This window comes from Cupressus sempervirens, chromosome 11 (genome assembly GCF_028749045.1).
Source record: "Cupressus sempervirens isolate cs-2001-9-10 chromosome 11, ASM2874904v1, whole genome shotgun sequence".
Taxonomy (NCBI): Eukaryota; Viridiplantae; Streptophyta; class Pinopsida; order Cupressales; family Cupressaceae; genus Cupressus; species Cupressus sempervirens.
This window is the reverse complement of record NC_143128.1, coordinates 574,963,537-574,988,195: the sequence shown is the minus strand read 5'-3', so window position 1 is coordinate 574,988,195 and position 24,659 is coordinate 574,963,537. Positions and strand designations below refer to the sequence as shown.

At 37.9% G+C, this 24,659-nt stretch overlaps 1 protein-coding gene across 2 annotated transcripts in view; it reads right to left on the bottom strand.

Annotated features, from left to right (window-relative positions):
* LOC149530944 (importin subunit alpha-like) overlaps positions 1-24,659 on the bottom strand; it is a 226,403-nt gene that overhangs the window by 110,347 nt on the left and 91,397 nt on the right. For both annotated transcript variants that reach the window (XM_089809659.1, XM_089809660.1), the window contains exons 2-3: positions 11,926-12,022; positions 11,620-11,711 (exon numbers count right to left, since the gene is read on the bottom strand). In XM_089809659.1, coding sequence (XP_089665785.1) covers positions 11,620-11,711; positions 11,926-12,022 — 189 coding nt within the window. The remainder of the gene's footprint in view (positions 1-11,619; positions 11,712-11,925; positions 12,023-24,659) is intronic.

The following is a 24,659-nucleotide window of genomic DNA, read 5'->3' as shown; positions in this document are numbered from 1 at the left end:
CTTGGCCTTCTTCTTACCAACAACCTTGAACACACTCCTCCATGTTTTAGTTTTCTAAACCCACTTATTAATGTATCCTTCTCTATAGGGAATTTGGTTGTTAAACCAATTAATAATATGAACAGCAACTAGAACAGCTTCATCTTTGAGAGTCGTAGTATTTAATGCAAAGTTCTTTGATTTCTTGACCTTGTCAGCAGGAAGCCCAATTCCAAAGGCACTGGTGATAATTGGGTGGTGGTCTGACATGAAATAAGGGGTTACTTGAACACAATACTTGTTACCACCTTTAACACAACTAAAAGCATCTTTATTCAAGTAAAATCTATCTAGCTTGGAATAAATCCTTCTCTCCCATTTTCGAAAATTCGACCATGTGTACCATATTCCATTGACTTTACCTTTGCAACCTTCCATGGGATCAAAGATATTGAGCTTATCGACCATCCTATTCCAAAAATATTGCTCATTCGCCTTCCACTCAAATCTCACACCACCTGTTTTGTGTTGTTGCTGCATAATCATGTTGAAATCTCCTGCTATAATCCAAGGTATATTTGGAAGTTCTGAAAACCAGTTCCAAAGAGCAATCATGTTATTATGATCATAGAGCTTATATGGAGCAGATGCCAAAGAAAAAGTCTTAAATTTTCAATGAGATCCAAGTGGCTCTGTAACAGGATGAGTATCCCTAATTAGTGATAATATTGTTCCACTTTGGATTTAGGAGGATAGGGGTTCCTCCTCTCCCTTTCTGGTGAAGGTTAGAAAATGACTTAGCATCTTTCTAGATGCATTTTAGAGAAGTATCTAAGGTGAAGGCAACTTTCTTCACTTCTTGTAGCAATAGAAACTCCACCTCTTTAGCATTCCTCAAAAATCTTTTAATTATATATTTTCTATAAGGTGACTCTAGTTCCCTGATATTCCACCATACTAATTTTAGGGCATTCGTTGGTCAACAACTTCCTCAGTATCAATCAGGGTCTGAAATCTTCTAAAGCATTCAAGTAACTCCCATTTCGAGATTTTATGGGCTTTAACCACTCTAGTCATTTTGGGAGGTCTACCTCTTTTCCTCTTAGTGAAAGGCCCTTCTTCAAAAGGTGGAGACTCTTTTTATTATATCTTTTGTTCCTCTTTCTCTTCAAATCTATTTTTGCAAAAAATACAAAATCTCCAGTCTCTTCTCCACACTCTTTAGCATTACCTTCTAAGACTTCCACTTCCATAATTGAGCATCCTCAATCCCTCCTACCCCATCTTTTATGCTTTTCAATGGGGGAGAATGAGATAGTCTAGGAAGAACATGTTTAGGCTTGTACATCCATGTGCTCGAGTGAGGCGGTGGGGGGGGAGGGATAGCAACCATTTCATACCCAAATAATCTATCCTCTTTGTAGGCCTCCAGAATTTCTTGAAGTCCATCTAATTGGGATGGGGGAAAAGACAGCTCTTTAGGCCCAAGAGGGTCCTCCAAAGCATCATGAGTTTTCGGGAGCACCTCAACCTCATTCTCCTACATTGAAGGGCCAAAAGGAGGGGTCGAGGGTTTAGAAGAAGCATGCTCAAGGCATGGGTCGTCTTGCAAAGGCTTTTTAATTTTTAGATAAGGGGTTCTCTTAAGGGCTTATGAAGTTGACCTCAATCTTTCAATGGCTAATTGTTGGGCATTATGAAAGGAGCTTCTTGGCTTTGGGGGGGTTAGGACAGAGACCACAATCAACTTCCTAAACCATTCAAGGTCCCTCAAATCTTTGTGAATCAAGGACTTACGAGCTGATGATTGGATGTTTTGTTAAATTGATGTTTCAGATCATCTAAAGTCCTCAAAATATCTTCTGACTTCTCTCGTAGAAGCCGTGGAGGAGAGGTTACAAGGGTATCTTTATTATCTTCGGGAGATAATTATCTTATTTGAGGTCCTTCTTTCAAGGGCTTGGGGTTCTGAAGGGGAGGGAGCATGCCAGTTTTTCTTGAGGAGAGGGCACTCCTACTTCCTATGGCCCTCCCTTCTGCATAAATAACAAGCGTTTGAGCCGCCTAAGTATGAAAGAGGGCTACACACATTGCGGTATCGCCAAAATAAAACCACACATTTTTTGGAAGAGCCATACCAGGTGTTGATTCCCAAAATCGCAAATTGGAAATCCAAGAGTGTGTCAATTCTCTAATAGGATTCCACAATTAATTTTGGCCAACGAATGAAAATCACCTTGATTCCCCTGCACTTCCGGCTCCGAAACACCTAGGCAAGTAGGCCTTCCCATCGGACCTAATCACTTGGTTCAAAGCTTTTCTATAGCAAATTTTAGCTTTGGAGAGCTCTTTGGTTGGCAAAATCTTTGAGCTCGATTAATATGAAACTGAATGCTGAGTGTTTGGATTGAATGCTAAATGTTTGAATTGGATGTTTTGTATAATATTTGTAAATATTGAATTTGATGCTTGTAAGAAGGAAATTATAGATTTTCTAACTTCGATAATAAAAAGAACAGTGGCTCTGCTCCTCTAGGCAATAGAGTCAACTACAATGAAGATTATAATGTACAACTTTATAATGTTCTATGCACATATACCGTTAACAATTAAATAATCAATGTTAGTGTAGTTTTTTACTTTTCCTATTTTGCTAGGTTTTTCCTACACTTCTAATAATCTCGCTTAGGTTAATAAAGCATGTCTTATTAGGTGAATGGTTGTGGGGTGTCCCCTTCCTACATGTGAGCATCCATTAGCTATCTTGGGAAGATACTTTGCTATCTTTAGTCCGATAGATGGTTGCTCCTCATTGGTTGGTGTTGCCACCTCCTCCCTCTTCTTAGCCTATATAAGCATGCTACCTAGCTTGTATTTGCATTTCTTATTTTTGCATTCTCTTAATGCTATTTTGCTTCTAGCATTTGCATTTCTCTCTTGGAGACTAACTCTGTGTTGCTATTTTGATTTTGTGTCATTTGGATTCATAGTTTAGATATTTATTCTTTGCACTAGTTTTTTGGGTTATTAATCTTTCCAGATTCTAACATGGTATCAGAGTTTTTCTACGTGCAAGAGTAGATTTTAGTTTCTTTATTTGAGAGATTCAGGGAGGGGCTAATAAATCTTATTGTAAATTTTTGAAAAATCCAGTATGCTCTTCTCTCGCATCGTCGGATGATCTTGAGAATCAAAAAAGTTTGACAAAAACATTTTTAATCTCTAAGTGATTGCAGCATTTCTAGTTGTTCCAACGCGTCTAGTAGGCTTGAGAAAGTCAGATTTGGCTTTCATTTCACCGAGATCAAAGATCGTCATACAAGTTGCAAAATTGGGGTTTCAATCTCAAATCTAACAGCCAACTCGCATATCTGGTGTTTTCAATCAATATTGCAGGTTCCAGCATGTCATTTCTTGACTTAGGTAGCTGATTCAATCTTTTCATGATATTTTTTGGTTGTTGGGGCCGTTTTTTGTTGTTAAAGGCGTCAGATTTACACTACAGCTACATCTTCTGTACATCAGCAAGAGAAACGCTTTCTGAGTTTTGTTCGAAACCCCGAAAAACCATATGGGTATCTTTTAGATTTTGCATGCAATCTATATATTTTGCAGAATCGAGCACAGAAAGCTACAGCCGTACCCCTCTCCGTTTGCAATCGCAAATTTGAACACAGTTTTCAAATGTCTCGTTCTTACTCATACAGACTTCGATTTTGACGATTCTTGTTATGACCTTGGCTATTTTTTTGTGCTCTATCCACTAGTGGTGTTGTTTTTTTATTTTCATGCATAAATTTTTCAGAAATTGCAGATTCTTGGCCGTAACTGTGCACAATTCTTATTTTGGAAACTTCGGAGGATCATAACTTTCTCATACGACCTCGTATTGAGGCGATTTTTTTTTGAAAGTGCATGATTTTTCAAGTAGATCACAGTGGTGCTATTTGTTTTCTTGATTTTATTGTGCCTAAGTTTCACTTTCAACATATGCTCTTCCTGAGGGTTTGTAATGCATTGAAATCAAGACCACTAAGTATTTCTTTCTAGTGGTAGTTGTAAACGCACTAAAATAAAGTGCCAAATCATATTTCTTTTGGGGGGGAGTTCTTTGATCAAGTAAAAAGGAGGGGGGGGCATTGTCGTGGCTGGGTTCTCTTCTTTTTAGCATTTCTTCATCATGGATCAAACAAATATGCCCATCCTAACTCCATACAATTACTTTGGGTGGAAATCATGCATGACAATTCACTTAAGAAAAGCTGGATTAAATAGGATAACTATGAGACTTGAAACTGAACCTGATAAAGATGAAGATAAGCCTAAGTGGTTTAACAAATGTGATGAGGCATATGGAACATTGTGTTTGTCTATTTCTCCTGGCTTGCTATTTCACATTGAGTCTTTGGATACACCAAATGAAATATGGACAAAGCTAGAAACACTATTTGGCACACAAGATTCAATGAGGGGTCATATGTTGGAAAATGAATTAATTAGTTTAAGTCCAAGCAATTTCAACACAATCCAAGATTTCTTCACCAAATTGAAATTACTAAGGCTGCAATTAAAACAATGTGGAATTGAAAAGAAAGATGAACAACTGATTCTTAGTATTCTCTCTAAGCTAAGTTCAAAATATTCTGTATTTGTCTCTACCTTCTATGCTACTAAGGGTGCACTTGGGTACTCAATTCACCATGCCATCTCCAGATGATTTTGCTGTCAATCTCACTCGAGAACAGGACAAGCTAATCCAGATGGGCACTCTTAAGTCCTCTAAGTCACATGTCTTAGCTACCAACCAAGGCACAAAAGAACAAAAAGGACAAAGTAGTAACAACAATAGTAAGGATGAGAAACAAAATAATAGTGAGGAAAAGAAGGATCAGATACCAATTGCTTCAAAAGCAACTATTGATACCTCATCCTCTAAGGGCGATAAGCCTAAGAAAGAAAAGGTTAAATGTGCCTATTGTAAAAGACCCGATCATGATGAACATAAATGTTTGAAGAAACAAATTGATCGCTTGACATACATTCTTGAGAAGAATAATATTAGTGTTCTCAAGTCTATCAAACAAAGTTCTAATGAAGGGTCTAACAAGGCAAAAGAAAACAGCAAGGAGAAAGGAGAGGGCAAGGCTCTTGTTGCAGTTGCTTCCTCACCATCCACTTGGGTTCTTGATTCGGGTGCTTCGCACCACATGGCTTCATCTAAGGAAGAACTTGCATCCTTAGAGCCATGTACTATGCCTTCTATTTTGATGGGTGATGACACTCCTGTTGAGGTGTGTGGGAGAGGGTTTGTTGATGTGGGGGATGGCACATTCCATGATGTTCTTTGTGTACCCTCATTATCAACTAATCTCCTATCAATATACCAGATCACTCACACAGGTTCAGGCAAGCGAGTTGAGTTCACTCCTGATTCAGTGGAGATACGTGAGTTGCATAGTGATTTTGTAGTTGCAGTTGGGAGAGCAGATCATCAGTCACGACTCTATCTGTTTTCTCACTTTGTTCTTGATCCTCCTTCATCTGTTTTGCTCACTCACTCTTGTTGCAGTTGCTTCCTCACCATCCACTTGGGTTCTTGATTCGGGTGCTTCGCACCACATGGCTTCATCTAAGGAAGAACTTGCATCGTTAGAACCATGTACTATGCCTTCTATTTTGATGGGTGATGACACTCCTGTTGAGGTGTGTGGGAGAGGGTCTGTTGATGTGGGGGATGGCACATTCCATGATGTTCTTTGTGTACCCTCATTATCAACTAATCTCCTATCAATATACCGGATCACTCACACAGGTTCAGGCAAGCGAGTTGAGTTCACTCCTGATTCAATGGAGATACGTGAGTTGCATAGTGATTCTGTAGTTGCAGTTGAGAGAGCAGATCATCAGTCACGACTCTATCTGTTTTCTCACTTTGTTCTTGATCCTCCTTCATCTGTTTTGCTCACTCACTCTAATGATGTGAGTAAATTATGGCATGAGCGGTTTGGCGATCTTAACTTCCGCTATTTGCATCAGCTCAACCAGCAAAGCATGGTCACAGGGTTGCCTTCGGTTCAATTCTCAAGAGGTGTTTGCCAAGGTTGCATTCTTGGTAAGCATCCTAAGGAAAAGTTTGACAAAAGTAAGGCATGGAGAGCTTCACAGATACTAGAGTTAGTTCACAGTGATTTGGCTGGTCCATTTCAACATCCTTCTTTCAGCAGGGCCCGTCCTCACATTCATTGATGACCTTTCTCAATATACATGGGTGTACTTTCTCAAACAAAAGTCAGAGGAATTTAATCATTTTCAAAACTTCAAAAAATTTGTAGAAAAGCAATCTAGGAAAGCCATCAAGGTTTTGCGCACAGACAATGGTGGTGAGTATATCAACCATCAATTTGAAAGATTTTGCACTTCAGAGGGGATTGATTTGCAACATTCAGTTCCATACAATCCTCAACAAAATGGTGTTGCAGAACGGAAGAATAGATCCTTCAAGGAAATGGCAAACTGTATGATTCACTCTAGATCTCTTGCACCACAGTATTGGGCAGAAGCCATTAACTGTGCTTGTTATATCCAGAACCGTGTTCCTCACCGAGCCTTGAAGGGAGTTACTCCTTTTGAAGCTTGGAGCGGTCGAAAACCATCAATTAAGCACTTTCAAGTTTTTGGCTCCCCTGCATGGGCCCACATTCCTACAGAGAAACGTAAGGCCTTGGATCCACAAAACAGACCTTGCATATTTGTAGGTTATCCTGATGGTGTGAAGGGTTATCGGTTGCTCCACCCTGCTACACATGAGTTATTCATTGAGAGGAGTGTTTAGTTTGAGGAGGGATCTTCAAGCTCGCTTTCTATCACTTCTCCAACTCCTTCTACCTTGACATTAGAGTCACTTGGAATACATGACAGATCTTCTGATGAGTCAGATTCACCTGAACAGTCTTCTACCTCTACTTCTGATGCAGAAAGTGATTCAAAGAACTCACCTCCTTCCTCTCCTAGTCATCATTCAGAGATTAATGATTCCCCTCCAGATTCTCCATCTTCCTATCCACTTTGGGCTAGACAAACTTTGCAGGTAGGCGATTGAGTTAGGGATCCATCAGACACCAGGCGAACTCGTTCACAATTCCAAGATGCTCCACATATCTTCATTGCTACTACCTCAGATCCATAGTCCTTTCATGAGGTTTCTGGTATTCCTGAGTGGGATACAGCTATGCAGGAAGGCTATAGTTCCTTGATGAGGAACCACACTTGGGATCTTGTCCCTCTTCCTAAAGGAAGAAAACTTGTTCGATGTAAGTGGATCTATCGGACAAAATTTGCAGCAGATGGGTCAATTGACAAACACAAGGCTCGCTTGGTCGCCAAAGGATTCTCCCAGGTTCCTGGGATTGACTACTCTGAGACTTTTGCACCAGTTGCCCAAATGAATTCCATTCGATTGTTCTTGCCATTACTGCAGCTAATCGTTGGGAAGTACATCATATGGATGTGAAGAGTGTTTTTCTTCATGGTGACATTCATGAGGAGATCTACATGGAGCAGCCACAGGGCTTCCTTCAGGATTCTTCACTTGTGTGCTGTCTTCAGAAGTCTCTCTATGGCCTCAAACAGGCTCCTCGGCCCTGGTATGCCAAGATGGACTCCTTCCTTTTATCAGTTGGGTTCACTCAGTGCCATTCTGATCCTAATGTCTACATTTTGCAACAAGGTGATTCACTTCTATTTTTGGTTTTGTATGTTGATGACTTGTTGATCACAGGAAGTTCTTCACCAACCATTAAGGCTGTCAAAGTGGCCCTTCAGGACAGTTTTTTGATGACTAACTTGGGCTTGTTGCATTACTTTCTCGAGATTGAGATCCTTCAGTCTCCTTCTGGGATCACCATCACACAGTCCAAGTATGCTCTAGATTTACTCTGGAGGTTTCATATGGCTGACTGTAAGCCTGCTTCGACTCCCTTCCTTTCTGGAGTCAAAATTGAGGCTCAATGTTCTTCTCCACTTGTTGATGGCACTTTGTACTGCCAACTTGTTGGGAGTCTCATTTATCTGACTCATACGAGACCTGACATCTCCTACGCTGTAGGCATGGTCTCTCGATTCATGCAGGAGGCCCATGAGTTGCACCGGAAAGCAGCCAAGCAAATCCTTCACTACATTCAAGGTTTTCATAGTTGTGGGATTCACTACGCAGCAGGTAGAGCTTGATTTGGTGGGCTACACAGATTCAGATTGGGCAGGTGATTCTGAGGATCGTAAGTCTACTTCAGGGTATAGCTTCTCACTTGGGTCAGGTCTTGTTTGTTGGTCGAGCAAAAAGCAGTCTGCTATTGCTCTATCTTCTACTGAGGCTGAGTATCGAGGGGTTGTAAATGCCGCCACTGAGGCCATTTGGCTTCAACATCTTCTCACTGAGTTTGGTATCCAAATTAGACGGCCATTAGTCATATTTTGTGACAACCAGAGTGCCATTCAAATCTCACAGAATCTGGTTCATCATCAGCAAACCAAACACATAGAGGTCCACATGCACTACATCCGGGAGCTCCTCCATGGTCATGTCATTGACCTTTGCTATTGTCCGACTTCTGAGCAAGTTGCTGATATCTTCACCAAACCCTTCACTGAGAGAAAGTTCCTTCATTTGCGAGCTTTGCTGGCGGTGTGGGATGCTTCATCTTTTGGGGGGGCCTCTTCCTCTCACTCGAAGTCTTGACTTCTTTTTTGGGGGTCTCTTTTCTCTCTCTTTTGGGAAATCTTATGTACATGGGTACCTCATCAGGCTTGACTTGTCGGGACCAATTTCTACATCCACCTAAGCTTCGCTTATGGAGGGGTGTTAGTGTAGTTTTTTTATTTTTCCTATTTTGCTAGGTTTTTCCTACACTTTTAATAATCTCACTTAAGTTAATAAAGCATGTCTTATTAGGTGAATGGTTGTGAGGTGTCGCCTTCCTACATGTGAGCATCCATTAGCTATCTTGGGAAGATACTTTGCTATCTTTAGTCCAATAGATGGTTGCTCCTCATTGGTTTATGTTGCCACCTCCTCCCTCTTCCTAGCCTATATAAGCATGCTACCTGGCTTGTATTTGCATCTCTTATTTTTGCATCCTCTTAATGCTATTTTGCTTCTAGCATTTGCATTTCTCTCTTGGAGACTAACTCTGTGTTGCTATTTTGATTTTGTGTCATTTGCATTCATAGTTTAGATATTTATTCTTTGCACTAGTTTTATGGGTTATTGATCTTTTCAAATTCTAACAATCAAGATGCAACAAATCAAATATACATGCAATCTTAAATTAGTCTAGATTGAACTTTAACTGCTCTAGTAGGGAGACAAACTGGAGACAGATGCAGAAACAATTTGATATTTCACTATATCTATGATGATCACATTCAAGATGCTAAATGACCATGTCCACTTATATTTAAATTGTATACAGAATTCAAAAATGATTATAAAGGGCCAATCATCGGAATGTTTCCTTTTGATTTAAGTTTGCAATAAACATATGCTCATCACAATCTATTGCCGTCCTTATACACATTTGAATATTGTAGTAAACATTGACGTATATGATCAGAATTGTTGTAATTAATTCTGCATATTGATGTTTTGTATTCTCATATACCATTGATCCTTTTGTTGTATCATGCTATGCATTTCATCGCTCATGTTTGTGACAATATATGTATCTCCATAGTCAAATTGATCAAGGGCAGCTTGAAAAACATCTTCTTGGATTGTTGATCTAAGAATTAACCATAGAGTGCAAGCATCAAACTAGCATCCTTCTTTCACATTCTTCTTCTCATGACCTTTAGTTGTTTTGAAGCATATTGTTTGAATATAAGTAGTGGGTAAGATCTAAGGACGCTCCCTTTGGCCTGGTTTTTGGGACTCTAAATTTTGACAAAATTTTAGAGTTCCATGGTATAAGGGTATTCCACCTATCAACTTTCAAGACTTTGCTCGAAGGCGCCAAAGATTTAGGGATAAAATTCTATAACATGTGAGGGAGGTTGTTAATGGTCAACCATCTAGGAAAGGAAAGGATGAGAATCTCTTGATTGGTAGTCTCAGCGGTCCGAGGGATGGCCCGAAACTCCAAGTTTCCTTCTTTCCAAAACATTTTTTCAACCACAATTTTCTAGAACCTTTCTTCATAGACCATACAATAGTAAGAGAATTTCAACCCTAGTTTCATATTCCAAACACAGTGGAACCAACTATTCAAACAATCCCTAGAGGGCATTCTAGAAATGTCAAGTGCAGCAAAAAAGATAGCAATCTTCCTTAATCTAGTTTTCTCTTTATCCAATGCCTCCACCATTTGTGAATTAGGTCTAATGACATAATCCGAGGATTGTGGCTCCTTACCCAGACCTCCACCTTTGCAAGTGGCTCTTGAAACTATTGGTTCAGATTTGAGAAATAGCGCTCCTTTCAGGAGGACTAGGATTCCTTCGAGGGCTTGTTTGAAAGATTTGGGTGCTTCTCTTTCTCCGTCTCCTTGATTTTGTTTGATTGCTTCTCTTTCTCCATCGCAACCCTTCTTGATGATGGAATGGTTTCAGCCGGGGTGGGTACGATAGGGTTAGAAGTTTTCTCTTTGTAAACCGCTTTTTTTATTTAGCAACTGGGCCTTTCGAGCTCTTAATAGCAGGCAAATTAGAAGCCATTAATGGAGCTGCAGAATGTACTGGATGTACTCCTTGACGGGAAATAAGAGGTTATTTGTTTGAAACCGAGGTTGCCTCTGCGTACATATTGCAGAGTGCAACCAAGCTTCTCCCTTGAGATCTCAAAAAATGTCTTAACACAATCTTTGATTCAAAAATAAGCAAATTGCACCTTTTCATAGTTATTGGTGATTATTTATCTTCGATTATTCCAATTGCAGCCCTATAACACTAAACTGATTTTTCAAATAAATCACATCTCTTAGCTATTCCCCCTTCAAGCGCTGACTAATGTATTATTATTACTTTCAAAAGTCAGTAATTAATGTACTCACTGCAATTTAGGCTCGATGAATGTCAATCTCAATTGCATATTAAATTATTATGTTGCCATCTTAATAGCCGTCTCTGTGATGATATTTCCAGCTCTGCTATATTTAATGATGCTTAATCGCTACCATTTGTAATCACATGTTAGTATATTTTGTATATAGTTATATGATCTTTAATTATCTGGAGATTACTCTTTATTCATTTGTCTCTTCACTCCAATCAATATTTCATCAATCATAACATCAGATGCTCACATTTCTGATCATTTGATCACAGAGATTAACTTTTCTAATCAATAAAAATGATTAACTATAAGGATATTTATAGTATTGCTTATGGATACTTGCTGGGTAGCATATAGTATTCATTGCTAACTGTTCTTGCATCTCAATATAACTTCTTTAATTTGTAGTTTCTGATCCTTGGCTCTAGGACTCAGTCAATTAACTTGTCATTCTTCTGATGCTGTTCTTAAATTGTTACTAAGGGAGTCACAAATTATAGATGGGGGAAGTGACAGTACTAGATAAAGTGAAGCATCAGTGATAACACAGAATCCTAAGACCTTAATAGTGGTGAAGAGCTACACACAAATATTACCTGAAGCTGTGGTGTATCTACCCTCTGTAGAAAATTAACGAATTGAGCCACAACTCCCGTTTTAATAATTTCGCTAATCTGAGGATCTCTTGCTGCACAAGCAATATAACAATCCTTCAAATTATAATCCATAATTAACTGGGATTTGACCAGACACTAATCATGCCATTTGCTTTTCAAGAACTAGTAAATCATGTCTCTATCTCTCTTCAGTGCACTTCAGAAATAAAAGATAAAACATGATTTCCCTACTACAAGCAATCAGCTACAAATCAATGAAAAGTTATGTCAATTGATTTAACTGACCAATGGATGACAATTTCCGGAACTGGCTAGTAGAATGAAGCTGTAATATTGTATCTTGGGACATGACTGAGGTTGCCAATGATGATAGAGTCTCCAACTGCAGCAAAAGTGTCATAGCATTAATAAACAAAACACAAAAAGTAAAATTAAACGAATTATGTTAATCTGAGAAAAATAAGCATGTTGTATTTCTAACCACAAATTTAATTATTTCTTTTACACTGTGTTAGTGCAAACATACAGTGTAAATAAATGGAGACATATATTTCCACTTCACTGTAGTCAGATGCATTATCATAGCAGAAATTTTTGTAAGGTGAATCAACAACTTAAATCGTTAGGACATTCCATCAATAAATAAACAGTTCTCTGACACATAATTGCATGCATCCACATGTAACTTAAGCATATCAGCGCCAATGATAGGCATAAACCCAAATGTTACCCAGCATTAAGAATTATGCAAGATGCATCTTAACTATTTCATTGAGAAGAAAAACAGCAAGAGAAGTCACTATGCTGCCCTTAATGAAGACTATTAGAGATAACCCACATGAACTGAATGAGGAGGTTGCCACCTCAAAGTGGCATAGTTTTTGTTTTTTGATCAGTAAACATATATGTATGCATGTGTGTGTAGATACATACGTAATCTCCCCATTTACAAAATAGAATTTAAATATAAATAATAAAATATATTGTAAAATGAATAAATAAAAAATATAACATAATATTATATTATGATCAAGATATCACTTCTAATATTATTATTAAATATAATATTTTAGAGCATTGTATATTATCAATAAAAAATATAATTTATTATTAAATATAATATTTTAGAGCATTGTACATTAATATATTTGTAATGTCCCTTGTCTGGATCTGGATTGGAAGTAGGAATATGCATCAAATCGTTAGTATAATAAGAAAAATATATGAAAATTATATTAGAAACATGAAACTAAAAATATGGAGACTACCCCATCTAGCCCTTCCTAATCCTTCCGAAGAAACTCCTTTAAAATCACTTAACCCTCTAGTGAGAATCGCTTCCTGATTAAGTAATTGTCATAAAAGAGTATCTTCCTAAGGCCTCTTTTGGGATCTCTGATTATTCACTTGGTAAAGATCCCACCTCTACCAAGGCTCTCATCTCTGACATATGCATATGTTTGACCACTACAATATATATATTGCCTCTAAGGGATTCTCTATAAACCCCTTCTCTAGGATTCCTATTTGGAATCTGACATTCACACTAGAATGCCCTCTATTTGGAATACGACGTTCACACTAGAATGCCCCCTATTTGGAATCCAACATTCACACTAGAATGCCCTCTATCTCTATTGTCCTCAATAGAGGCTATGCTCTCTAAGTATTTCCCTTAATAAATAAGGAATTCTCTTTGTTAATGGAAGTACTCATACCGCTTTGATTAGGCCCAATCTCTTAGTGTACCCTTTATATTAGTCCTCTTAATATCCTTTGCTGCTCTCTGCTATTTCATGGTCGGTTGCAACTTAGGATGATGTCTTGTGAAAATTGTTCAATTGTACTTGTTTAATTGGATATTCTTCCTTTCCGTCAAAGGTACTTCCAACTGTCTGCTTTGGATTCATGAATTTAACTGCTTCCTACTCCGCCCACGCCTCCAAGAATTATCTTATCGGTGGTTACATTATCCACATTTGGAGATATCTTTGCTGGCTTCTTGAGGTCCGTTCTCCCTGTCCTAAGTAACATCTTATACGCTGTTGATGATATTCTCTTGCTCCCGATTTAATCATTTATATCCCCATGTGTGTGGACAATGGAACATGGATCTTTGTCTTATTTGGCCTGGCGCTCAGGAATCGATCGTTCCTTTCCAGATGTCTTTGCCTGTATGGTAATGCTCTTTAGCTACAGTTTGTTGGGGCTTCTTCACATCGATATCCTGTTCTGCTCCTCTACCTTCAATTAACGTTATATATATACATATTTATTTATTTATTTATATATATATGTTTGCCTTCTTGACCAATCGTGTCTCTTGGGGAACGATTAATTGTGTCACGAGTAATAGTTAATTTGTTTTAGTTCTTATTTGTTTGCATTTTATTATTTTTAGTTGTTTATTAATACTTAGTCATTTATTATTTGTAATATTAGTCATTATTTGTATTTTCTTATCTCCTCATTTATAAATAAAATATGAATTTCCTTGTGTGGAAAAATAATTTTTTATATTACTACTTATTTCCTTATTTATAATGATTATTACAAAATATGAATTTCTTGTATAGGAAGTTACATTTATTATTACGGATTATCACAGTCCCTCTGTCTCAATTCTGCTTGTCCTCAAGCAATTTGAGGTTTTCTTCTTTTTCCCAAGCAGCAACTTCATCTAGCAATCCTTTCCATCTGATTTAGAATTTTCTCACGGTTCTATTTCTTAGTGCCTTTTCTCTGGTATCCAGAATTATTTCCGGCTCCATCTTGAGTTGTCCCTTGTCATCTAGTGGGGGAGGTTCTACACAGGGTGCTATCTGTTGGCCCAAAACCTTCTTGAGTCTAGATACATGGAATATGTTGTGGATTCGACTATTGCTAAGTAATTCTAGCTCATAGGCTACTTCTCCAACCCTTTGGATTACTTTATATGGTCCATAGAATCGAGGTTTGAGTTTCTCAGTTCCATTCTTCTTATTAGATGATTGTTTATAGGGCTGTAATTGCAAGTACACTAGATCCCCTTCCTGGAATGATCACTCTACTCTATTCTTATATGCATAGAGTCTTTGTTGGTTATGTGCAACATGTAAATTATCCTTCAATTCTTTTATAATATCAATGTTTCTTTGAATAAACTCCTATGCGCTAGGTACTCTGCTTTCAAGGATGATTAGGCCTTAGAATGTCATAGCTTCATATCCGTACAATGCCTTGAAGGGACTCACCCCTATGGACATATGATGGGTTGTATTATAGCAATACTCACCCAAGTGTAGCCATTTGATCCAAGTCATTTGATGTCCTGTGACATAATTTCTTAGGTTTCCCTCTATCCACTTGTTTACGATCTCAGTCTGACCATCGGTTTAGGGGTCATAACTGATGCTAGAAGTGAGTGAAGTCCCTGCTAGTCTAAACAATTCTTGCTAAAATTTGTTGAGGAACTTGTTGTCTCTATCACTTACAATGTTCTTGGGTAATCCGTGTAGACAAAAAGTTTCTTTAAAGAATACTTCTGCGATTTGAGGTGCTTTATATTCTGTAGAGAGGGGGAAGAAGTGTGCAAATTTTGTGAGTCTGTCTACTACTACATAGATGTTGTCTCTTCCTCGAACCTTTGGAAATCCTCCTATGAAATCCCTAGATATACTTTCCCATTTTTGATTTGGAATAGGTAGTGGTTGTAATAGTCCTACAGGGTGTGATTGCTCCGCTCTGTTTTGCTAACAGATTCTACATTCTTGTGCATATTTTTGTATGTCTCCTTTTAATCCTTTCCAAGAATATTTTCCCCTTATCTGTTTATACGTTTTTTAATATCCAGGGTGGGCCGCCAAGGGATTGTTATGATATTCCTTCAGAATTATCTTTTTCAACTTAGATTTTGGAGTCAAATAGATCCTCCCTTTGTAAAAGATGATGTCGTTTGAGATCTTAAAATCTTCATTGGATACCTTCGCTTCCATTACTTTTGTTACAATTTGATACTTCGCATAATCTACTATTATATCATCTTTCCAACCTAAAATGCAAGAAATATGGTTGATGTGGGATCTTCTAGATAAGGTGTCTATTGCCCTATTATTTACTCCTTTCACATACTCTATGTCAAAATCGTAGGCTTGAATTTTGCTCACCCATTTCTGTTGTCTGTCATTTAGATCTCTCTAATTCAAGAAGAAGCGTAGGCTCTTATGATCTGTTTTGACTATGAATTTCCCACAAACTAAATACTGACGGAACTTTGCCAAGGCGTGCATTATTGCCAACATCTCTTTGTCATAAATTGAATAATGTCTTTCAATTCCTGTGAGTTTGCAGCTTTCAAAAGCTATAGGATGTTTCATTTGCATTAGTACTGCCCCTAATCCGTCTCCTGAGGCATCACATTGTAGTTCAAATGGTATGGAGAAATTTGGTATGGACAATACTAGGCATGAACTCATAATGACTTTGAGTTGTTCAAAGGTTTGTTGTGCTTTGTCATCCCAAGTGAAGTCTCCTTTCTTGGTTAAATCTGTAAGAGGGGCTGCAATTTTTGAGAATCCTTTAACAAACCTTCGATAGTAACTGCATTATTCCACAAATCCTCTGAGCTGTGTAAGGGATTTTGGTTTTGGCCATTCCTTGATAGCTTTGATCTTTTCTTCGTCCAAACTTACTCCTTTATTGATTTTATGTCCAAGGTAAAGTATTTCTTCAAGTCCAAATTCACATTTTGAGATTTTGGGATATAGAAATTCTCTTTCTAAAATACTAAGGACTTCGTTGATGTGTTGTAGGTGTTCCTCCCATGTCTTACTATAAATGAGAATGTCATCAAAGAATATGAGAAGGAATTTTCATAGCTGTTGTCTAAAGGTATGGTTCATACAGGATTGAAAAGTCGTTGGTGCATTTGTGAACCCAAAGGGAAGTACAAGGAATTCGAAATGTTCATAGTGGCATCTAAATGCTGTTTTTGGTACATCTTCTTCTTTCATTCTGATTTGGTGGTGTCCTGTTATTAAATCAATTTTAGAGAAATAACGAGCTCCATGTAATTCATCCATTAGCTCATCAATCTAGGGATAGGGCATCTATTTTTAATAGTCTTCTTATTCAATGCCCGATAATCAATGCACATTCTCATAGTTCTATCTTTCTTTTTACTAATACCACAGATGATGCAAATGAGCTGCTACTTGGTTGTATATGCCCCATTTCTAAGAGCTCCTTGATAGTTTTCTCTATTTCTTCTTTATATTTGTGGGGATGCTTATATGGCATAGTGATTACCGGTTTTGCTCCTCCTTCCAATTTAATGGTGTATTCAAAACCTCTCTTAGGGGGAAGACCAGGAAGTATATCTTCAAACACTTTTTTAAACCTCTTAAGGATGGGCCGAATCTCTACATGGAATGTTTTCTCTTTAGTGGGGTTACTATCCAAGAACATACATTGGGCTATCATTTCTCCTTGGTCATGAATTAATCTTTTCTTCATTTTATTACAAGATACTACCCTTGTTGATCTGTCGGGCATGCCTCTCAGTGTTATGTCTTTCCCTTCATGTTTGAAGCATATTTCCAAATTTGGTCCATCCATGATAAAACGTCCTAGGGAGTTGATCCAAGGCATTCCTAAGATGATATCATTTTGTATGTTTGCTACTTAAAGGTTCCTTTTAATTACATGTCCGTTAGTGGTGATTTCCACTTGTGTAACCATCTTTCTACAATGATCTAGGGTGCCATTTGCCAACTTGAGCCTAAAACCTTCAAAGTCTTGTGTTTTTAACATTCTTTTTGTGACCAGGTGTTTGCTGATAAAATCATGAGAAGCTCCCATATCCACTAGTGCAATTACCTTTTGTCCCTTAAGCACACCTTTGATACAGAAAGGCCTATTCTCATCTTGAGATATGACTGCCAATGTTCCTTGTTCTAATTTCTCTATTCTGGCTTTCTTATTTGTCTCTTCAATTTGATTTACTTGTCCTCTTTTACATCGGTGCCCCCGTCCCCAAGGCTCCCTACATTTAAAGCACAAATTCTTCTGGATTAGATCTTCTCGTTGAGGGCATTTGTGTCTGATGCTCCAAGGTTTGTGGAATAAGTAGCATGGTTTATCTTGGTCATCCTTACTGATTCATTCACTTCGGGGGAATGTTTCGAAGGGGAAATTCTGGGGTCTTTCCTTATTATTAGATTCAACCACTTTTGTTTTCCTTATGGCTTCTTCCAGATTTTGTGGCTCGTGGGGTTTCACCATTGTTTTTGTTGATTCTTTCAGACCTTTCAAAAGCATTCATGTGAGTCTCTTTTGGGATAAATCGAGGATCATGACTGAAATTTCTTGGAATTTTTGAACATATTCTTGTAGGGCTCTTGTTTGCTTAAGGTGTGTCAACTCTTGGAAGTACCATTCAATATTTTTCTCATCAAATCAGTTTATGAGTTTTTGGGAGAACTCCTCATAAGATTTCACATCTTTATGACCTAATGAGATACGTCCTTGCGTCCACCAATCATGTGTTGTTCTCCCCAAAAGGATTATGGCGAATTGGAGTGCTTCTTCCTCCATCATGGGGTTTAGGATGAAGAATGTATTAGGTATTTCTAACCACTGATGAGCTGACATTTCCCCTTATCTATTAAAATTTGGGATTGCAACCTTGCTTACTTTACGTTTATGTTCTTCATTTACGTAACCTCTAGGTATTTCTCTTCTTTTATCCACACAAAATTCTCTGAAAGAGACTGCTTCTCAAATGTGAGGCTCTAAGGTTGTATATGCTCTTGCAATATCTTTCGTGCTAGTTAAGGATTGCTCTACCCATTCATCTCTTAGGTTTTTTCTTCTGGGTAGGAATGTTGGTTAAGGCAGACTTGAACTTGAAGTTATATTATTATTTTCAGAATGGATTGAACTAGCTTCTCTCCACAAGTTCGGTTGCTTTCTTAAATTATTGATTGAATTTCCCATGTTCTGTAAGGCTTGTAGGAGAGCCTGATTTGATTTCTCCATTTGGTTTAATAGAGTTTGATTGGTTTGGTTGGTTTGCTCCATATATGACCTTACTTCATTTGATAAATAGTTCATTGTTGTCTTCGTTCTTCTCTCGTAAGTTTGCATAAGCCTTTATCCACAAGATGGCAGGATTATGCTCTAATACCACTATAATGTCCCCTTGTCTGGATTTGGATTGGAAGTAGGAATCTACATCAAATCGTTAGTATAATAAGAAAAATATATGAAAATTATATTAGAAACATGAAACTAAAAATATAAGGACTACCCCGTCTAGCCCTTCCTAATCCCTCGAAAGAAACTCCTTTAAAATCACTTAACCCTCTAATGAAAATTGCTTCCCGATTAAGTAATTGTAATAAAAGAGTATCTTTCTAAGGCCTCTTTTGGAATCTCTGATTATTCACTTGGTAAAGATCCCACCTCTACCAAGGCTCTCATCTCTGACATATGCATATGTTTGATCACTACAATATATGTAATGTCCCTTCTTTGGGGACATTAGAATTATTAAGAAGGAACTAATTTTCAATATTAAATTTGACACTGTTACCTGGAGATTTATCATTAAAGGTCAAATTAATATCTCATGTGGTCACAAGAGGACGAGGAGGAATAAGACGATTTATTAGGGAGAAGTTGAAGAGTCATCGTTGTGAAGATGAAAGGAGATGAGACTCATTCTTTTGGGTATGCTGGATTTTACTATTCAGTTCAGTTTTCTCTCTTGGAGAGTTTTAGAAAGCTTCAGCTTTCAGCCCGTGTGAAGACATAGCCCCTCTTGCAGGCAGGCAATGGACGCAAACCCATTGCCCATGGAGATATCATCACAAGGGTCTCATTGAGCTTACAAGTTCTCTTGTTTTCCAATCTGACTGTAATATCTACGTATAAGATTGGATTTTGTGGTTGGATGGTTATTGTATTGCTATTGTATAGTACAATAACCTCTAAAAGTTATTCAGAAGTTGCTGGTTATCATATTTGCTGATGTATAAGATAACATCATGCTTCTGAATTGTTGAAAGGATGGTGGTTTAGTGCTTTGATCTGTACTTCTTTGTTCATATGCTTGAGTCTTTAATATCATTTTGAAAAGACAGATTTATTGGAATGTTTGGGTTTTACTTCTTGTTCATATTTTCATCTGCATAGGGATGTATGTCTCAATGTGTTATTTGAGAACGAGTTTGAGCAAATATCTATCTGGAATATCATCTGTTAGTCATATTGCTGGTTATTTGTTAAGTGGGTTCGTCTTCTAAGTGTTACATTTAAAGGGGAACGAGAAAGTTGGGTTCAGGACAGTACAGTGCTAGTTGGATTTGTTACAATACTGGAACAGGTTGCTACAGTGGTATCAGAGCCAAAGGTCTTGCCAACCTGTGAGGTTCAATAACAGTGGTCATGTGAATGAACTAGGAGCACATCGTGGCATCATTTTTCACATAGTTGGGTCAGTTTGAAGTTTACGCAGTCGAAGTACTAGGTTGTGTATGTGTTGAATCCATTCCCTGAATTTTCAATTGAAAATTAAAGTTATTCTGACCACAAGTTTCAGTTATTGGAGTATAAACATTGAATATGTTGAAGCTATTGTGAATGTTGTGCTAGAACCAAGTATAAATGGGGTGTCTTGTGTATGTAACACAATCCGAGGACCATTGCAAGGTAGATCTTTTAATACTGATTTTAGTGGAATTCACGTTGATATAGTTTGCACTTATAATAGAAAGCCACCGTGGTTTGTTGTTTCTGATCGAAATCCTAAGTATATTTCTTGGTCAAATAAATGTACTAGAAAGGGATTAAAAACACGTTTGGATTTCCTCCTGGAAGCTGCATTGAACTGTGTTATTCTACAACCAGTTTCAATAATTCTTTGTTTTGCCAATGGGATTGAGAACGCTATTGCTCAAAGACTCAAAAAAAAGATTATAATGCAGTAGAGATACCTGATTTCAAGCAAAAAAGAAAAATTTCATGAACACATCATAGAAGACGGTTTCAGCTTGGATTTGTCTCTGAGCTCTAAACTTTTTATGTATGCCAAGCGGGGTTTGAGGATATGGTTTTTCTGGTGAGCTTCTAGATATGCATGAGAAATGTTGGAGTTACCCAAACGAATTATTGTTTCATGGACTGCCATTGTTGCAAGAAATGTTTAGAATGGGCAGGTTGGATGGCCTGAAACTGTTTGATAAAATCCCTGAGAGAAATATGGGGTCGTGGGATGCGATACTTGGGAATTATGCAACCTCTTTGAGAAAATGGTGGAATGGAATAGGGCGTCTTGGAATACTCAGTGGTCTCAACATTCATACAGAATTGGTGTTTTGAGAAGGCACTATACGTAAGAGGTGGACAGCCTAGTTAGTTTTTTGGAGAGGGAAAAGAGTGAGAAAATGCCCAATGAAATATTGACTCATAGACAGCACTGATTGCAGGGTAGGCAATTATTGGTTTTGGAAAAGAAGCTCTTCAATTATTTAAGGAAATGCAAGAGTCAGGTGCAAAAGCAAAGTAACGTCGGCCAAGAGTTAATATATTTTGGACATATTGGGAGCTACTGTTACAAATTTTTTGGGCAGAAGTATAGCCGAATATAACTAAACTGACACCTGACAGAATACCTGCAACCCACACAGAAGCCAAGTGGAGTGGTAAGTAAAAGATAAGAGACGTCTCGACCAAAGAGTTAGAATATTGACGTGGATACTATGGGAGGAAAGTAATCGCAGGTAATGTCTGGAGCTTGCATGCACAAAGCTTCGACGCCTGGACAGGCAGAACAGACAGGTAGTGAAAGGAGTGATGACTTGGCATTTGGACTTTTGACATCTGTGGTGAGCGAAAGAGATGGCAAGTTATCTTGGAAACATATAGCCAGAAGATGAATCTTTTCCAAAGCGTTATTTTACACAGGAAAGCTACGAGTTATACTTCCCAACGTTCTTGCGGGTGTCTTGAAGAAGGCGACGTCAACACCATAGCTCCTCACTTATGTGGCTCAGAATCAAACAAAGATAGGGTACGGATGGCATCTACTACAGGCACAGGAGTATGTGAAGACAGATTGCAGAAACAATAGATGAAGACAAATTGCAGAAACAATAGATCCAGTAGGAAAAAAGAAAAAAGGGTGTGCGGCAGCAGGAGTCAAGTCCTTTGGTAAGTCACGGCAGGATGCTGAAACTGGTATGACTATCCGACTTTACTAGCACATGAACTTCTACAGTGACCTTCATCTTGAGTCAATATCATGGTCGAACTACGGTGTACCAAGTTTGTTGGATGTGTTATCATCAATGAAGGGGAGGTTTTGGTGTCGATTTTGTTTGTCTGAAACAAATATATCACTCAGATGAGTCGGCTATGGTTTATTTTTCACTTAGTCTTAGATGAATTAGCACATATTCTTTAGAAACAATATCAAGCCTGTGTTAATAACCAATAGTGTTTTTTGCCAATAAATTACAACTAATGGATATTTATTAGAGGTCATTGAATGCTGAGCGCTAGTTGCGAAGAAGGCATTTGTTCCTTGAGACATCCTACTATTCCTGGGAAAAGTATTTCGCATGACCTGCCAAGGTGGTGCTTGTAGTTTATGAAGCTGACAATTGATGACTTCAATGGCATTCACTGTATGAAGTGGTAACGGGTGTTGCTTCTATGATACACTGATGTACTGGCCTCTGAATTAAAATACATCACAAGACTTCCAACTACAAAATATGCAATTGTAAAGCTTTTTGTAAGAGAGCTATATCATTGGTAGTAGGTGTGACTTGAGCTATGATATTCAGTACCAAGCACGTATGCTGAAGCAGCTTTTGGCATATTCCTTTTGTGGCATTGGTCTAGATGGAGGAAATGAAGCAGCACAAAATTTTGTTGTTGAACAAATAATTTCATTAGCTGATTTACCTCTCTGCAGTAGTGTTGAATTAGAAAGATCTGAAGGCAATTCTAACAGACGTATATTTGGGAAGACATTTGTTCAATAGCATATATATATATATATATATATATATATATATATATATATATATATATATATATATATATATATATATATATATTCTCCCAAGTTAGATTCAGTAAGAAAACAAAGACTCTTCTTGCCTGGTTTTCTTTCACACGTTGTCCAACACACAGCTCCAAGTTATAGGCTTCTGCCAAAACCATTGAGCCTGTCTCAGACTTACACCCCTCCTGGTGCAAAGGTTTGTCAACCTATGAATCAAGAAACAAGACTAGGATTGATGGTCATTTGAGTTCTGGTGATGCAACTTTCAAAACCTTCACTGAGGGGAATTCACAAAGTCATAGACCCATTACAAATCTTGACATCATAATTGCTTTCAGAATTTGAAATCACACCAGAAAATTAAGGGCTTCCAGTTGAACAGCCAACTCATATATTTGAAGTGGAAACATTTCAAGATTGCCACTCATATCAAATTCAAAATCAGACACAATCGAATTACAAGGTTGGATAACATCATGATAAATAATATGAAACCACAAGCACAGTTAGCTCATGATTTTGAAGCTGAGGTAAGGGCTGAAATACTCGACATTTATAGAGGGTATAAAGAATTTCCTATCCAAATTCAAAATGACTTATCATTCAGCGACTATTTGGATTTTTATCTTGAGGAGCAAAATATTCCTGAAAGGGCAAATAGGAAGTATCTGGAGTTGGCCCAAGATCTCTTTGCAAACGAACAATACACAGGGGTGTATGAAGAAATTCCGAGAGGCCAAAATTATCATTCGGATGATCTTGAAATAGAAGAGCAGACAACTACCACAAATGGGCAGCCTTCTCACATAGAAGGTATTACATGAGGCATAAGTTTTTATGTTGGTGAAATGGAGGTGAGTGTTGACAAACAGGTGGATGAAGACAATTGCACTCAAGATTACTGTTGTTTGCAATCTTTGCATGATGAATCTTTTAATTCTAATGCCCATGACATTAAATTAGAAGAACATATCGAGAAGACCTTGCAAAACAACGAACCGCTTCAAAATAACAATCATGAAATGCTCACTTTAAGGAGTCAGTTGAAGGTTAATAAAAATAGTATTGCAACTTCTCTGATACGTTACGACAACACTCAAATTGGTGGAAGATCTATACAGAAAGATTCAAAAGGAGTGGAAGGAGATTGGCCTGTTGCTGATTTGCAGGTGATCATAACAGTTCTTGAGACAATAGAATCAGATTATATGCATTTGCTTTCCGACAAAGATAATATGCTTAAGGTTGCTGAAATTCATGTTGGTCAACTAAATAAAGAAAGGGATGAGATTATGGAGCTCAAAAGGGGGCTTAAAGATACTCATGAGGCATTAGATGATGCTCGTTTTTCTCTTCAGGAGGCAGAAAATCAGATTAGGATCATGAATCACTCTCAAGAGCAGGAGGAGAAAGTGAGGCAAGAGTTCTTCCGGGATGTCATTCACGAAATCGAGAGCATTCAATAGATGTATGACTTGGATAGCTGCACCAAACGGTTGAGTAGCAAGACTTCAAAACACTTTCAGCTTGTTGACAACCCTTTGTTTGAAGTTGGTGCTGATTGGACATCCGACAGTCCTTTGTTTATGTTAAATGAGGAATTATCTCTTGTTCGCCATGAAGAAGAAGAGTTTGATTTTAGACGTTGGGATTCTAGCAATGAATTTGGTTCTCAGCATGGGAATAACGAATCAACTTCTGTGGCTTATCTTTGGGTCAGCCCCAACACATTTTCCGATTTCACCCCATTCAGAAGTTGGGTGAATTTTTTTCATCAGCTTCCGAATAGTTTTCGGTGGAGTATTTATGTGAGATTTGTGGGAAGATTCTCAGCATTCTTCATACTCTTAGCTCCTATGCGCTGGGGAATTCTCCAAGTTTATGCCGACAATATAAATTCTAATGTCCATGGGGTGGTGGGTTCAATTTTTGAGTAGTTCATTTCTTACATCATCCATCTAAGTCA